This window comes from Vicia villosa, unplaced genomic scaffold, assembly GCF_029867415.1.
Source record: "Vicia villosa cultivar HV-30 ecotype Madison, WI unplaced genomic scaffold, Vvil1.0 ctg.000460F_1_1, whole genome shotgun sequence".
Taxonomy (NCBI): Eukaryota; Viridiplantae; Streptophyta; class Magnoliopsida; order Fabales; family Fabaceae; genus Vicia; species Vicia villosa.
This window is the reverse complement of record NW_026705220.1, coordinates 181,403-198,506: the sequence shown is the minus strand read 5'-3', so window position 1 is coordinate 198,506 and position 17,104 is coordinate 181,403. Positions and strand designations below refer to the sequence as shown.

The 17,104-nt window shown below is 36.6% G+C and overlaps 1 protein-coding gene and 1 long non-coding RNA gene across 2 annotated transcripts; both read left to right on the top strand.

Moving 5' to 3' along the window:
- The first annotated feature begins 1,321 nt into the window (after positions 1–1,321).
- LOC131628513 (uncharacterized) lies at positions 1,322–14,269 on the top strand. Its single transcript, XR_009291829.1, has 4 exons — positions 1,322–1,418; positions 1,583–1,701; positions 1,953–2,066; positions 14,171–14,269. It is a non-coding gene; the product is annotated as an uncharacterized LOC131628513 (long non-coding RNA).
- Positions 14,270–14,349: 80 nt separating this feature from the next.
- Positions 14,350–16,688, top strand: LOC131628512 (uncharacterized). Its single transcript, XM_058899347.1, has 8 exons — positions 14,350–14,472; positions 14,594–14,702; positions 14,792–14,884; positions 15,183–15,261; positions 15,548–15,632; positions 16,107–16,221; positions 16,332–16,445; positions 16,578–16,688. Exons 2-7 carry the CDS (start codon positions 14,597–14,599, stop codon positions 16,355–16,357), a joined length of 504 nt encoding a protein of 167 aa, XP_058755330.1. The 5' UTR covers positions 14,350–14,472; positions 14,594–14,596; the 3' UTR covers positions 16,358–16,445; positions 16,578–16,688.
- Positions 16,689–17,104: the final 416 nt, after the last annotated feature.

Below are 17,104 nucleotides of genomic sequence, written 5' to 3'. Positions count from 1 at the left end.
TCTGTTACGCGCATTTGTATTATTAACAAACCCGTGCATACGCACTGGTTCTGGTACGGTACGTGCATTGGTTTAAGATGACATTTTTTTATAGGAAAAAAATTTGAATCCAAAATTAAAATATGATTTTCATTAATAAACTTAGATTGTTTGTGAACTAAACTTGCATTGTGTAGTCAAAAATAAAAAACAAAAAATGAAGTTGTAAAATAAAATATATAAGACACATTGTATAACTACATGAATAACAACTACTCTCATAATTTCAAAACAATTTTGAAATGCTCCATGTTAGAATTTTGATTTATAACTACATGAATAACACCCATGAAATTTTCAGCCTCCTTTTTCTATGCATTAGAATTCAAAGACCATGAAATAAATATTGTGATGACTTGACTATGGTACACCAAACACCACAAACTAAACGGAATTTGAATGAACCGGGTGGTGGTAGGACTTTTGTAGTACTATGATTATTTGTAAAATTTAAACTTAAAATTGGATGGTCAAATTCAAATCAATCTATCATATAAGAAAAGTTAACCTTTTTCTTAATCCTGATGCTGCCACATCAGCAAATTTCTCCACAATTTTCCACATCAACCTCCATGTCTCTCTATTTTATTTGATTTTTACAAATCCTTCAATGCACGGTTACATAGATTGTTTGTCTTTCCATTTCGAAAACGGTTCAATCTATATCTTCAATCACCATTCTCCAAGAAAATCAGAAAAAACCAATCTCTTCATCTCCGTTCAACTTTCGATCTTCGATCCTTTAGAACTCTCCTCTCTTCCTTCACAAACTTTCATCTGTGCAACACAACTTGACTTTGCAACATTACTTCAATCACCTTCACGAACTCCACTATGAATAATATTCATCATCGTCATCAACAACCTCGACAACTCCCGCAACAATAACTCGGCGACATCAAGAACACGGTTCTACTACATCACGTAAAAACGCGGTGTCACTAATTTATAAACGAACATGGATGAATCCAACTCAAGGTATGGAATTTATAAACCGTAATCCCTAATTTTTATAAAACAAGATATATTTATCTATAATTATTTTCTTGGCTCCTTATTTACTGATTCTTTTGCTATGCCTACATACACACCATATGAAACTCACTCTTCTTTCCTGTCCAATAATAAGAAATCCAAACATTCATACAGTTCCATGTGATTGCAGGGAAAGAAATTGACTTCATCACTGTAGGTGGCAGGGTATGCCATTCTGTACACTGTCATTATTGTTTTTTGCCAACATCTTTCATTTATTTCTAATCTGCAAATGTTATTGCTCTTAGACAACTGCGTATGTGCCAGAGCTGCAAAAGCTAAGTGGATTGCAAAAGTTAAAAGAAGTCGGTAAAGCTAAAGGGAAAACCTCAAAGAAAGCAAAGGTAGATGATGATAACAACGATGACATTGAGAATCCTACGAAGAAGGAAGACCAGATTTTATGCATGCCGCTGAATCTTAACTATATTGGTTTTTTATAAATATTTTTTATATTTATGTGGATATGTTATAAGTTTTCTACTACTTTTTTCATGTTTGAATACAGTGCAAAGTTGGTGAAAAAAGAATTTTGGCAGCGAGAAGAGAAAGGTTCGATCGGCATATTCACAATACGTGATGTTGTTGCTAAAACTAAGCTACTCGGTTCTATCATATCTCAACAAGGTAGAAATGTTGTGTGGTTAGAACATAATAAAAGCACTAATTGGATAATGGCCCAAGTTTGGTGCCTCCTCTGCCAGCAATCAGTTTATACCTACCTACTTGCTCATTCATCAGGTCTAATAGGGGGCTTTAGTTACTAACAGAAATAAGAGGAAAGACAGTTTGTTAGGACATGTTGATTTGTCAGTTTTTACTAATTAATGCATACCATAAATTAACAAAGTGAAAGCATGTCATTTGCTTCTTTTCAGGTCAACTACATAAATGCACATGCAACTTCCACTCTTGTGGGGGGCTTGGTAGAGATTAATGCTATCAAAAAGGTTTTCAAGAACACCTCTGGCATCAAAATTAATGCCACGAAGGTACTTTCTCCTCATTGGCTTTTATTTGCTGGTGAAAGCTGATCCGCTGTCGCGCGCGGGTCAAAAACGAGTATTTTGTTAAACGTAGTACAACGACAATGGCTCGAGTCGTATCGCAAGGATTCTTGATTTTATTAATTAAAAGTTAAATCGATTAAGGGGGGTTTGGTTTGGTCGAAAAAAAAGATTATCAAAAGTGATTATGAAAATAAGCTATTTTGAAATAAGTGATTATGAAATAAGTCAATCTACCGATTCGTTTCCTACTAATCATCGACTATTATAATTTCACTATCCTACGCGGATTCCGTTCCCGTTCGATTATAATATGATCAACAAGCGCAACAATATTATACCAATTATATTTCCCGTTTGCCGAATTAAGCATTCGGTTAAGCATACAGCGAATTAACGATTAAGCAACGATAAAACGCAAATAAATTGGAAAACACAATCAATCGAACCAAACAATATATATTATGAATATCAAATTAAGCAAAAGATAAACAACATATATAATTGAAGGAAATTTTATTGCAAAATTATAATAATCTCATAGTTTTTTTGGAACCTGAATACGGAAGATTAACTCGAAAGGATTAGTTCGCCATGGATCAATTCGTACAAGCTTTGTTTTTTTTTTCGTGAATGGAAGATGATGATCAGTATTTTCGTGGCTGCCTAACCTAAGGGACAATAGCACAACCCGTTTCACAACCGAACTGGGTCAAAAACAAAACCCAGGCCCATTACTAATTGACCCGAAACTTAACTAAAACTAGTGCTGCAACTTCAACGAATTTTCTGGCCTCTCTACAGTCCGATTCTGACTTCGACTCCAACATAAGAATCATAGCTCTTTCTCTTAGCTTTCCGTCGATTATTAGAACGCCTCAATCGGACTCCTGGAACTCCAGTTATGATCGTTTCCGTGCAGACTGCTAAAGCTGAAAATTAAATACGAAAATCAAATAACAATAAAAATAAATTAAAATATAAAAACATAATAAAATAGAAAAATAAACAAATCAAACCATAGAAATGCCTAAGTACAAACATAAAGGAATGTGCATCAAAATCAGTCTGTAGCCCAAAACTTTCAAGAAGATGCATTTTTTTTATTGATTGAAATTAAACAAAATACTAACAAAAACAAATAAAACACACGATTCCCTCCCCCACACTTAAACTAAGCATTGCCCTCAATGAAAGGACGTTACTAATAAAGTAGAGAGAAGGAAAGAAAGACTCCCTGATCAAGTTGCAGTGTAGTCAGGTGCTTCCAAAGAAAGCTCCTCTATGCTGACATCTTCAGGCACCAGACTTTCATGGAATAACTTCAGCCGCTGCCCGTTAACCTTGAAGACTTTGTCAGTACCTGCACTTTTTATTTCTACTGCACCATGAGGGAAAACACCAGTAACAACAAAGGGGCCAATCCATTTGGATCGAAGTTTCCCAGCCATAAGCTTAAGCCGAGAGTTAAACAGTAAAACCTGTTGGCCCACAGAGAATTCCTTCCTAGAAATCATTTTATCATGGAAGTGCTTAGTTTTCTCTTTATAGATCCTAGAGCTCTCATAAGCCTCTAATCTAAGCTCTTCCAACTGTTGTAATTGGAGTTTTCTTTCAATATCTGCTTGTTGCATCTCCAAATTACAACTCTTCACCGCCCAAAAAGCACGGTGTTCTATCTCAACAGGAAGATGACATGCCTTACCAAAAACAAGTCGATAAGGAGACATCCCAATGGGTGTCTTGAAAGCTGTTCTTTGAGCCCAAAGTGCGTCTTCTAGACGACGGCTCCAATCTTTCCTGTTTGGCTGCACCATTTTCTCTAAAACCTGTTTGATCTCCCTGTTTGAGATCTCAGCTTGCCCATTAGTCTGTGGGTGATATGCAGTAGAGACTCTGTGCACAACTCCATACTTTCGAAGCAAAGATTCCATGGTGCGGTTACAGAAATGAGTGCCTTGGTCACTTATGATAGCTCGCGATATTCCAAACCTGCAAAAGATATTAGACCTGACAAAATCTGCAACAACTCGAGAATCATTAGTCCTAGTGGGGATAGCTTCCACCCACTTTGAAACATAATCAACAGCAAGTAAAATGTAAAGGAAACCAAATGATACAGGAAAAGGACCCATGAATTCAATTCCCCATACATCAAATACCTCACAGAAAAGCATAGGCTGCTGAGGCATTTCACTCTTGCGAGTGATGTTTGTACCTGCTATCTGGCACTCTTTACAAGTGCGATACATCTCAAAAGCATCCTTAAAAATAGTTGGCCAATAGAAGCCTGAATCAAGGACTTTTCTCACAGTCCTTTGAGGATCGAAGTGTCCGCCGACTTGAGATGCATGAGAAAATTTCAAAATAGATTCAATCTCATTGTCGGGGACACATCTCCTGATTACCTGATCACTACCAAACTTCAATAGATATGGATCATCCCAAACATAATATTTGGCATCACTCTTGAGCTTGTGAACCTGTGATCTAGATGCACCTGTAGGAAAAACACCAGCAACAAGAAAATTAACAATGTCAGCAAACCAAGGTGTAATCCCATGCAAAAGAAACAGCTGCTCATCAGGAAAGTCATCCTTAATAGGAAAAGGATCTTCATCTCTCTCTATCCTGCTCAAGTGGTCAGCCACTAAGTTCTCAGCTCCACTTTTGTCTTTAATCTCAACATTAAACTCTTGGAGCAGCAACATCCACCGAATCAATCTCGGTTTTGCATCCGGCTTCTTCAGCAAGTACTTTAAAGCTGCATGGTCAGTAAAAACAACAACCTTGGAACCTAGCAAATAAGATCTGAATTTGTCAAGAGCAAAAACAATAGCTAGCAGTTCTTTTTCAGTGGTAGTGTAATTTGACTGTGCAGAATCTAAAGTCCTAGAAGCATAGTAAATAACATGGACAGCCTTGTCAACCCTTTGTGCAAGGACAACCCCAACAGCATAATTCGAAGCATCACACATAAGCTCAAAAGGAAGTGTCCAGTCAAGGGGCTGAATGATGGGAGCGGGGGTCAATGCTTTCTTCAAGAAGTCAAACGCTTGTTTGCATTTGTCATCAAACTCGAAAGTGACGTCATTCTTCAACAAGTTCGACAGCGGAAGAGCTATCTTGCTGAAATCCTTGATGAAACGCCTGTAAAAACCTGCATGACCAAGAAAAGAACGAATCTCGCGAATGCAAGAAGGGTAAGGCAGTGTAGAAATCACATCAATCTTAGCAGGGTCAACAGAAATTCCTTTTTCAGAAATAATTTGACCAAGAACAATTCCCTGCTCAACCATAAAATGACACTTTTCATAATTCAACACAAGGTTAGTCTCGATGCATCTTTCTAAAATCAAGCTTAAACTGTTCAAGCATGCATAAAAAGAAGAACCATAGACAATAAAGTCATCCATAAACACTTCCATGAAATTTTCAATAAAATCAGAGAAAATACTCATCATGCATCGTTGGAAGTTCCAGGAGCATTGCAAAGGCCAAAAGGCATCTTCCTGTAAGCAAATGTACCGAATGGGCACGTGAAAGTGGTCTTTTCTTAATCCTCAGGTGCAATATGAATCTGAAAGTAACCTGAAAAACCATCAAGAAAACAATAATGTGATTTACCAGCTAGCCGTTCAAGCATCTGGTCAATGAACGGCAAAGGAAAGTGATCCTTTCTAGTAGCCTGGTTCAGTCTCCTGTAATCAATACAAACTCTCCAGCTGTTCTGGACTCTAGTGGGAACAAGTTCATTCTTTTCATTTTTTACCACTGTGAGTCCAGATTTCTTAGGTACAACCTGTACTGGACTTACCCACTTACTATCAGAGATAGGATAAATGATACCTGCTTGCAAGAGTTTGGTTACCTCTTTCTTTACAACATCAAGAATCAAAGGATTAAGCCTCCTTTGGGGCTGTCTTACTGTTTTCGCTCCATCCTCAAGTAAAATCCTGTGCATGCACATCGAAGGACTAATACCTGGAAGGTCGGCTAATGTCCACCCGATTGCTTTCTTGTGCCTCTTCAATACCTGCAAAAGTCTGTCTTCTTGATTGAAATCAAGGTTAGAAGAGATAATAACAGGAAGTTTTTCATTATGCTCCAAGTAAGCATATTTCAGGTTCCCAGGGAGCTCTTTTAGCTCTAAGGACGGGGGCTGAATGATGGATGGAAGGCTTGGGGCAGCCGGGATGTCAAGAGCATCGACGGCAAAAACAGCCTCATCGGTAACAACTTCACCTGTAGGAAATGTATCAGGCTGCAAGGAAGCATCAATCTCAGCACAAAGGACACAAACGTTAGTGTCAGTGCAGTCAGGACATGAATAATTATCATCAAAATCAGAGAGAGATGGAAAATCAAGTGCAAATAATTCAGATCAACTCTCATCAACTAGTTCAGAAATCAACTCAATGTTAAAAATCGAATGCTCCTCCACAGGGTGTTTCATGGCATCGAAGATATTAAATTTTGCGACGATGTCACCAAATTCCATGGACATGATTCCATCATCAACATCAACTTTTGTCTTCGCCGTTTTCATGAACGGTCTGCCTAAGATGATGGGAGCTCTGCTTGACTTAGTTTCTCCCTCCATGTCCAGAATGTAAAAATCTGCAGGAAAAATTAAATCGTTAACTTGAACGAGGACGTCTTCCACTATGCCGGTGGGACGTGCATTGCTCCTGTTCGCCAGTTGAACGATTAAACCTGTATGCTGCATGGGACCAAGGCAAAGTTTATTATAAATAGAAGTAGGCATAACATTAATGCCCGCTCCTAAATCAAGCAAACAATTATCAAATTTCTTATCCCCGATGGTACAAGGAATAGTAAAAGTTCCCGGGTCCTTGCACTTTTGTGGCAAGACCTGAGAGATGGCCGAAACACTTTGTTCGGGCTGAATGAAAGCAGAGATGCTTCTTCCCAAGTTGACTCTGTCACTTCCTTTCACTTTTCTCTTGTTTGTACACAGATCCTTCAGAAACTTTGCATACTGTAATACGGTGAACTGACTTTTTATCGATCGAAATGTCGCGGTTAAGCAAGAGTCGCCACCGACTTTTATTTTATCCAAACAAATTCAGAAAGGCAAAAAGAAACAGAAAAAAAACCTTTTAAAGAAAATCTGAGTTCGGGGGGTAATTTATGCAAAGGGAAGGTGTAAGGCACCCTTTGCATCCATGGTTTTCCATGGGCTCTTAATTGCTTTGCTTGCTCGTTTGTTTAGAAAATGTAGATGAAAGAGATAGGGACTTTAGCTCGTAAATGAGCGTTGCCCTTTTTTGAAAAATTATGAGAAAGAATATAATGAAAGTTTGAGCATTGCAAGGCAATTAGGGGCAATTACCTTAAACTCAGATGATAGGTCTCTTTTTAGCCTTTCAGAATGAAAGGGTCTATCCTTGCCATAAGAGGGCAAGAAGCCTTTCGTTTGGAGGTTGAAGGGTCATCGAAGCATCCTTTGCCATAAGACTGTCCCATGCCATAGAGGGGCAGGTAGTCTAAGGCAAGGATCAGAATAAGCCATTTTTCGTTAGGCAACCAGAAGATACCTCAGCCTTTCTTCGTAGGCAACTTCCGAGGGTCGAGGTCATGTTAGTGTATCGAAGGCAGCATCATTTAGGGTCGTATGACCTTTTAATTATCGAGGCAACAGGCTGAGGTATCCTCGTATTCGAGGGACATGGCTTATTCTGCAAAAAAACACGAAGGCAACAAGGCAACAGGCAACAAGGCAACAGAGAGGTTACCCCAAAAGCGTGCGTGTGTGCAACAATCACGTGATTATATTCAGATAATATTTATCTTATAATTAGTTATTCTAATTCAGTTTAAGGCTTGCACTCCCTAAGATTACTAACCACGCAATAATATAAAGCAATAAAGGGGGCGGGAAATTGTAACCAGCGGATCCCTTATCAGGGTTTGACACAAATAATAATAATAAAAAGCATCAAATAAAATGAGGTTTAGGGTTACCAACAACGTAGCTTTGGCAATTGATAAACCCTGAAAAGGAAAGAGACAAGACAGAAAACATATAGTGAGTGCATTATCAAATTCGAGGGCAAACCTCATTAACTACAAAAGAAAATAGGATAATAAATTAAAAAAATAGAATAGGGAGAAGGTACTTAGCTTGGCATTTGCCTGACAGGGTTGAGGGCAAGGGTTTGCCAGAAGCATCGACTCTGACCGTTAGGAATGAGCAAAGAAACAAATCAGGCGTGAGTGTAGAGGAATTTCATTGACAAGGGTAATCAAACCCTAATTAAATAAAATAAGAGGTAAATAAATAATCAAATAAGAGAAGTTAGAACTTAGCTTCGTAGAATGCAAGGCGCGTAGTCGGGAGAAATCATGTTGCTAACCCTGAAAAGGCACAGAAAAGCAAAGAATATTTTTAGTGTATTATCAATCCTGGTTAAGATTCAAATGGAATATAATAATAAGTCGATTTAATTAATTATTGGTCTTGCGACCTAATTAATTAAATCGGGATGAGAAAATTAAATCGAGTGTGAAAATAAATTTTTTGGAATTTTTATGGATTTTTATGAATTTTTTATGAATGAAATAAAATATGCATGATTTTTGAAAATAAATATATAATAAATAAATATGTAAACAAATAATACATCGAACAAAATAAATAATTATAGCAAAATAATAATTATTATTAATTTCTATATAATAGAAAAGAAAAAAAGATTTAAACAATATATATATATATATATATATATATATTAAAAAAAATAGGTTACGTAATTAAAATTAAAAAAAATTTATAAAAACTTAACTTTTGATTCAGTGTGGCGCAGGTGTGTGAATCATGGTGGGTCTGCGCATCTGCAGTGTTGGATGAGCCTGGATACGGATCTGACGACTGCAGGAATGAGGGTGTATCATGCACGCGTGGACTGCCAAACACCGAATCCTCCAACTTTTAAATATGCTGCGCGCGCGTGAGGAGCCAATCAGGAAGCGACACGCCATCGTCTTCCACCTTGAGAAATCTGGAAAACACTTTTTTATAGCGCTTTTTTGCAGTAGCGCTATAGAAACTCGTACCTATCACACCTGCCAAATAGCGAATAGGCCAAAAACACCATAGAAATTTGGCGCGATGGTGCCGTTGCGTTCGTCTCAACCACACAAATCCAATGGTACCTGTCTCAAAGCCTAATTTTACCTTATTCAGAAAGCCCCAAATAGAGCTCGAAAACCCTAACTATGGCATACGACTCAAACCATCACAGAAACGCGATTAAGGATCCAGAATCGATCAAAACATCAACATGAACATGAATATGTAATTAAAATGCAATTATATGCGATGATTCAATGAAAACGAAAGGATTTCAGAATTCACAAACCGTGAGGAATTAAGGTATGTTCTGAGTGATTGGCTTCGTGTATGAGGATTGGAATTGCTTCAATGACCTTCAAGGAACGTATTGGAAGCAAAGAAACACCTCCAATTGGCTTGTAGCTCGAGTTAGGTTTGGAAATTTTCTTCCCTTTTGGCTCTCGGTTTTTGTTCTCTTGAGGCTGCCGAAAATCGTCCCCTTGCTCTTTGGACTTGTTATGTATTTATATGAGAGTGATTAGGGTTGGTAATTCTGAATCAAATCTCTTTGAATCTTGAAATTGGATCTTGAAGAAATTTGTTTGAAATTTGATTTTATAAGTTTCTAAATGTGGCCAAATCTCAATCTTTTTCTTCCAATCCTCTTGACCATGAATTTGAATCAAATATGGGACTTAAATGATGATTTAATTTGATTGGAACAAAATAAAATCAATCTTTTCCTATTTTCTTTCAAAATATTTGATTAATATTGAATTTTTAATGAAAAAATTCATATAAAATCAATTAGCCATCCATAATTCGTGACATGGAAATTGGAGCTTCTAGATGACTTGTATAGCAAGATTGGATCAAAAGAACTTGGGTCCATTTGCAAAATATTTGAGATCCTTCACATTTTTCCCTCCAAAATAACCTAACTTTGACAAGGCCTATCTCCCTCAATTTTTGAGGTATGGAAGTGTTCTAGGACATTTTAGAAACCTTAGAGAGTCCTCTAACCAGTGTCTTTGATCCCATATCAAAATCATTTTCCATTCTCATTTTATGACCTTTTAAAAAAAATGTCTTTTTGTTGACTTTTGGAAAGGACCTATAATGTATGAAGCCATATCTCTTAAATTATTGACCTATGAGCTTTGATTCTTGGACCATTGGATAGAGGAGTGAATTCCCTTCAAAATGAGCTTTGGTGGGAATTTTTCTGATGAAGTATGAATATTTGGTGAATTTTCAAAGTTTGGTTGACTTTTTCAGTTCATGCCCAAAATAGTAACTTTTGACTTTTGACTTTTCTGATCTTTCTTTGCATCATCATGATCAACCCTTGATCAAATGATGATTTTAGGGTTATGAGGATGTTGTTGACCAAATATCTTGAACTTTGACTGTATTTTGACTTGAAATGACCATTTTGCCCTTGAGAGTCGACTGTTGACCTAATCAGGATTTGAGGGACTGAATTTGTTCTGTTTGACTTGAACCTTTACATAGAGATGCTTTGGGATGTTGGTGACCCTATGGAACCACCTTGAGCCATTGATTCAATGATTTTCCATTGAATTAGTCAAACCCTAGTTCAGAACTTTGTATAGGAGAATTTGTATAGGAGCTTTGCATATGGATTTGAAACTTGAATAGGAGAAATAGTGTGGGCAAATTTTGGGGTATGACACATACCTTGGAACTTGCTTAATCACATCAAGAAGCGGAATGTTTACCGCTACTTTTCTGAACATATCCAGAATTTCTTTTTCTTTGTCTCCTTCCTCAATTCTTTTATTTTTTAGAACTCTATGTGGGAAAGGGACTGGTGGCACATACTCCTTTTCTTTAATTTTTTCAGTTTCGACCATAACAGAAGAAGGAGAAGAAAGTGCAGCAGGGGAAGGTTCAGATGGAGAAAGTTCAGAAGTTACCTCAATGAATTTTTTATTCTTTTCAGGGGCTGTTTCTGTAACTTTTCTGGATCGCAAAGAAATAGCGCTGACATTAGCATTACCATTCGGATTGACAACAGTTTGTGCTGGAAGTTGGTTCGAACCTTGAGCTTGCATATTATTTATTTGAGTAGCAAGTTGTCCCATCTGTGTGGTCAAGGTCTGAATGCTAGTGTCGGTTCTTTGTTGAAACTGAAGGTTGTTCACGACCATTTGCTTAATAAGATCTTCCAAGGATGGTCCAGAAGTAGTAGCTGGAGGGGTGTGATGTGGCTGGGGTAATGGAACGGTGAGCTGTTGTTGTGAGGGCTGCTGATTTCCATATCGAAGGTTGGGATGATTCCTCCAATTGGGGTGATATTTGTTGGTGGACAAGTCAGGGGTGTTGTTGTACCTGTTCTGGTTATAAAGGTTGGCTGCATAAGCTTGAGGCAGCTCGGTAACAGTATCATCTTTCAGAAGAGGACAAGTATCAGTGGGATGATCATGAGCTGTACAAATGCCACATACAGTTGCTGTTTGAGGTTTTGCTACTGCAAGTTGTTTGACTAAAGCGGTCAGCTCATCAAGTCTGGTTTCTAAAGCTCTATTCGAGGAACCTTGAATTTGATGTACACCCTTGGTTTGGACAGAATTGGTTCGAGTGGTGAACTGTTGGGAATTTAAGGACATATTTTCAATGAGGGCCCTGGCAGCAGCTGGAGTTTTGTCAACAAGTGCTCCACCACTAGCAGCATCAAGAATGTTTCTATCCATAGGTAACAACCCCTCATAAAAGTACTGAATGAGAAGTTGCTCGGTGATCTGATGTTGAGGACAACTTGAAACCAACTTCTTGAACCTATCCCAGTACTCAGCCAATGACTCGTTATCTTGTCTAATACCACAAATCTCTTTTCGGATTGAAGCAGCTCTAGATGCAGGAAAATATCGCTCCAAGAACACTCTCTTTAGAGCATTCCAGCTTGTGATTGAATTCGGTTCGAGATCATATATCCAGTCCTTCGCTGCACCCTGCAAAGAAAAAGGAAAAGCACGAAGTTTGATATGATCTTCAGTGATCCCTTCAGGCTTCAATGGTGTAGAACACACCACCTGGAATTCCTTCAAATGTTTGTGTGGATCCTCACCTGCAAGACCATTAAACTTTGGCAACAAGTGTATTAAACCCGATTTTAATTCAAAAGGAACAGCAACAACATCATATTCAATACACAAGCCATTATAATTCACATCAGGGGCTGCAAGTTGCCTTAGAGTTCTATTTTCAGCCATTTCAAAAGCAATTTCAGAGTCAGAATCAAACAAATTATGCAAATAATCAGAATCAGACTCAACTATGGTCGGTGAAGGTGAACTATTGCTAGCCTGGCCTGCTCTACGAAGTGTGTGCAAGGTTCTCTCTACCTCAGGATCAAAAGCAACAAGTTCAGGACAGGAAGACCTAGTAGCCAGAACTAGTGCACAGCAATGCAGCAACAATCATGAAAATGCCAACTATGTCCCTAAAACAACACAATGAAGCAAATCGATTAAAAACAATTCAAAAAAATAAACTGACACCGAAAATAATCTAATGACGTAAAAATAAAATTTTGATATTTTTTTTCGGAATTTTTCGACTCTATGAAAACAGAAAATTAATCATTAAAAATAGTAAAAAGGCTTTTTTCGCGATTTGAAAAATTTGTCACATAACTACTCTGTAGTACGTGACTTTTGATCGGGGAATTTTTTCACACCTAACTGTCGGGACAGATTTTCGAAACGGTGAAATTTTCCCAAAAACCGATTTTTCGACTCTAGAGGCGTTATGGCCGAAACCGCGAGGAACCTATGGCCAAAACGCACAAACACTACACCTAAGACTCTAATATCAGTTAATATTCACAAGAATCCCCGGCAACGGCGCCAATTTGATCCGCTATCGCGCGCGGGTCAAAAACGAGTATTTTGTAAAACGTAGTACAGCGACAATGGCTCGAGTCGTATCGCAAGGATTCTTGATTTTATTAACTAAAAGCTAAATCGATTAAGGGGGGTTGGTTTGGTCAAAAAAAAGATTATCAAGAGTGATTATGAAAATAAGCTGTTTTGAAATAAGTGATTATGAAATAAGTCAATCTACCGATTCGGTTCCTACTAATCATCGACTATTATAATTTCACTATCCTAAGCGGATTCCGTTCCCGTTCGATTATAATATGATCAACAAGCGCAACAATATTATACCAATTATATTTCCCATTGCCGAATTAAGCATTCGGTTAAGCATACAGCGAATTAACGAGTAAGCAACGATAAAACGCAAATAAATTGGAAAACACAATCAATCGAACCAAACAATATATATTTTGAATATCAAATTAAGCAAAATATAAACAACATATATAATTGAAGGAAATTTTATTGCAAAATTATAATAATCTCATAGTTTTTTTGGAACCTGAATACGGAAGATTCACTCGAAAGGATTAGTTCGCCAAGGATCAATTCGTACAAGCTTTGTTTTTTTTTCGTGAATGGAAGATGATGATCAGTATTTTCGTGGCTGCCTAACCTAAGGGACAATAGCACAACCCGTTTCACAACCGAACTGGGTCAAAAACAAAACCCAGGCCCATTACTAATTGACCCGAAACTTAACTAAAACTAGTGCTGCAACTTCAACGAAATTTCTGGCCCTTCTACATTCCGATTCTGACTTCGACTCCAACATAAAAATCTTAGCTCTTTCTCTTAGCTTTCCGTCGATTATTAGAACGCCTCAATCGGACTCCTGGAACTCCAGTTATGATCGTTTCCGTGCAGACTGCTAAAGCTGAAAATTAAATACGAAAATCAAATAACAATAAAAATAAATTAAAATATAAAAACATAATAAAATAGAAAAATAAACAAATCAAACCATAGAAATGCCTAAGTACAAACATAAAGGAATGTGCATCAAAATGCACTGATCAAAAGCTTTCTGTTTTCTAGATTGTAGCTGATTATATTTTATATATCTATGGTCATTAACTGATGGATATGTTCTTCTTTGTTATCAGTCTATGATAGGGCACTGCCTTGATGCAGTTGGGGTTTTTGAAGCTATTGCCACTGTAAAAGCCATAACAGGATGGCTGCATTCACCAATCAATCAATTCGTAAGTTTGCTTTCATTCTTTAATATATAGGATTAGGATTATTATCTTCTCAGGTCAAGTCGTGTTGTTTTCAGTCACTACTTCAACTCGCTAATTTCTACGCCATTTCGAGTTCGTCTTCCTCTGCGTGCAAATCTGCTACTCTCAGTGGTAGAATCGATTTGTGTTATGTCTCCAAGAATCGTTTAACTTCTTCTGGCGAGGTAATGTTTCGGTACCGATAACCTTTTTATAAATTGCGATTACATTGATAAATTCGAAATGCGCTAGACATGTTTGTATTATGATCCCTAAGAATACTGACTGAATTTTTTGGTAATCTAGTTGATGATCGCTTACCGTCCTATGGAAATTTTTAACCTGCGCGATTTTCACCACGCTGTTAAACGCTTGCCATCAGATGCCTTTCTATTTGATATGGATAACGTATCTGGTGCGTGCGGTCTCTCTCTTCCAGTTGAGAATAAGCCATTTCTCTGTTCCGAATAAGGCATTGACAATTCTTAGATGGTTGATTTGCAGATGTAACGATTTCAGATGTTTTGAGCGAACGAGTATTGTACTCTTGGCAAGGTAAAGATATTAAGAGAAAAGTGATAGAACAGGAGGACACTTGTAAGTTCACTGCTATTATGTTTCAATCTTGCTTTATTTATTGATTGTAATGTAATTAAACATTGATGTAGTGTTAGTAAGTAATGAAATCATGTGCTTACACACTGTACCTGTTAAACCCTTTCCACCTTCCCAACCAAAAACAGGAAAAAAGAGAGAAATTAGTGGCTGATTTCTATTGTTGAGGGTATCTTAATGGAGAGAGCTTTCTTCTACTCCATGTGTTTAAAATATTGTTCCTTACTTCCTTTACATTTTCCTGTGCGTGCTTGTAACTGTGAATGCATAAATGTTGTAGGCTTATTCTACTGTTGGTACACCAGATTATATTACTCCAGAAGTTCTTTTGAGAAAGGGTATGCAATAGAATGTGATTGGTGGGTTTTCTGCATGTTAACGCATGTATACCATATCATCTGAGTTTATTCTTCTTTTCATTCCTAACTGAGTGATATATTTTCAGTATGTTCCAACCTATTATCACTTTATTATTTGTTTGAGCTTGGGACTTCCTCCTTTTTATTTTTGTTTCCTATACAATTTTTTTGAAAACAATCCATCATATTGGGTTTTGCTCTATATACTTGGACTTGTGAATAAACTCCAATAAGGTTGGGTTAAATGTTTTATTTGACAGAACCATGGTTGTTTTGAAATTCACAGGTGGTCACTTGGCGCTATCATGTATGAAATGTTGGTGGGATATCCTCCTTTTTATTCTGATGATCCAATGACAACATGTAGGAAGGTAATCTTTCTGATACAAATGATTCTTCCAACTTACGGATATAAATGATTCTTCCAACTCATTTGATGTATTTTGAAAATTTAATTGTAAACTTGAATTAAGCTTCCCTAAATGCTAGGGGTACATTTTCCATTAAGTGTAGAGTAGATCCTCATCCTACTTTATTAGTAGACTTGTGGATATTAAAATGACAATGCTTTAAAGTGCAGCCTTCTCTTTAGAGTACCAAATCCCATACACATAATAATTTAGACCCTGCTTGGCATTTTCCTCTCCTGTTTTTTGTCTCCTTATTTTCACTAAATTTCATGTTTTCAAAGAACACGATGGAAATATAGATACAAAGTGATGTTTTGTAATTAAAAGTAAAAACAATGTATGAAAAGATGGAAACAGAAACCAAACATACTGAGATATTTTTATATATAAAATTTATAGAGCATGATATTTTATCTTGGTTTCTCTTTATTGCAGATAGTGAACTGGAGAACTCACTTGAAATTTCTTGAGGAAGTTGGGCTATCGCCAGAGGCCAAAGATCTTATTAGTAGAATTTTATGTAATGTCAATAATAGGCTGGGATCAAAAGGTACACATGAAATAAAGGTGTTGTATGGTGTGTTCTTCTTTAAATTATTAGATTTATTATATTATATATTTTGGATATTGAGTTTACCTTGGTGTTGAATTCCTCTCCAGGCTCATCGGTTCTTCAAAGGTGTTGAATGGGATAAACTATATCACATTGAAGCTGAATTTATACCCGAGGTCAATGATGAATTCGATACTCAGAATTTTGAAAAGTTTGATGAGGTATATTAGTTGATCATTTTCTTGCTTATTTTGTATAAATATTTTTGTGCTGTTGGAATTACTTATATGGAAATTTGGCATTTCTCTTCTGTTTTAAAAATGTTTCCTTTGACTTTGCATGTTCATGAGTAGGTTGTTGATAATTGTTATGAGGTGAGCTGGTGGTTGAGAAGGTATAAAGCACAGGCAGGGCCGTGTAGTAAGAAATGTTTTGCAAGCTCTGGAATAAGCTTGGGGTTCCCATATATGAAATTTTGTTGCCTTCCTTTTGACATCCCAATTAATAATCAATATTTAAAAATCGCTCATTTATAAAAATAATCAATATTATTATTATTATTATTATTATTATTATTATTATTATTATTATAATACTATTATTATTAGCTAGATATTATAATATTATTAACTATTAATAGTGATGATTTCATATTATTATTATATTATTATTTATTTTAATATAGGGTTTATACTTAAAATTATTACAACATGATTGACCTATATTACATTAGAACTTTAGAAAATAATTGGCCTATATTACGTTAGAACGTTAGAACATAATTGACCTCAAAATGTTAAAACGTTTATCCAAATTTTCGTTACAATTAAAACTTTAATTGGCCTCAAGACGTTCCAAATATATACATACATTATGTTTG

What these genes read in the sequence shown, in the direction of transcription:
- LOC131628512 (XM_058899347.1), top strand. Translation starts at nt 14,597, where the DNA reads ATGATCGCTTACCGTCCTATGGAAATTTTTAACCTGCGCGATTTTCAC. An exon ending in CAATGACAACATGTAGGAAG is followed by an intron (nt 15,633 to 16,106) that starts GTAATCTTTCTG and finishes TCTTTATTGCAG; the next exon opens with ATAGTGAACTGGAGAACTCA. An exon ending in TAATAGGCTGGGATCAAAAG is followed by an intron (nt 16,222 to 16,331) that starts GTACACATGAAA and finishes ATTCCTCTCCAG; the next exon opens with GCTCATCGGTTCTTCAAAGG.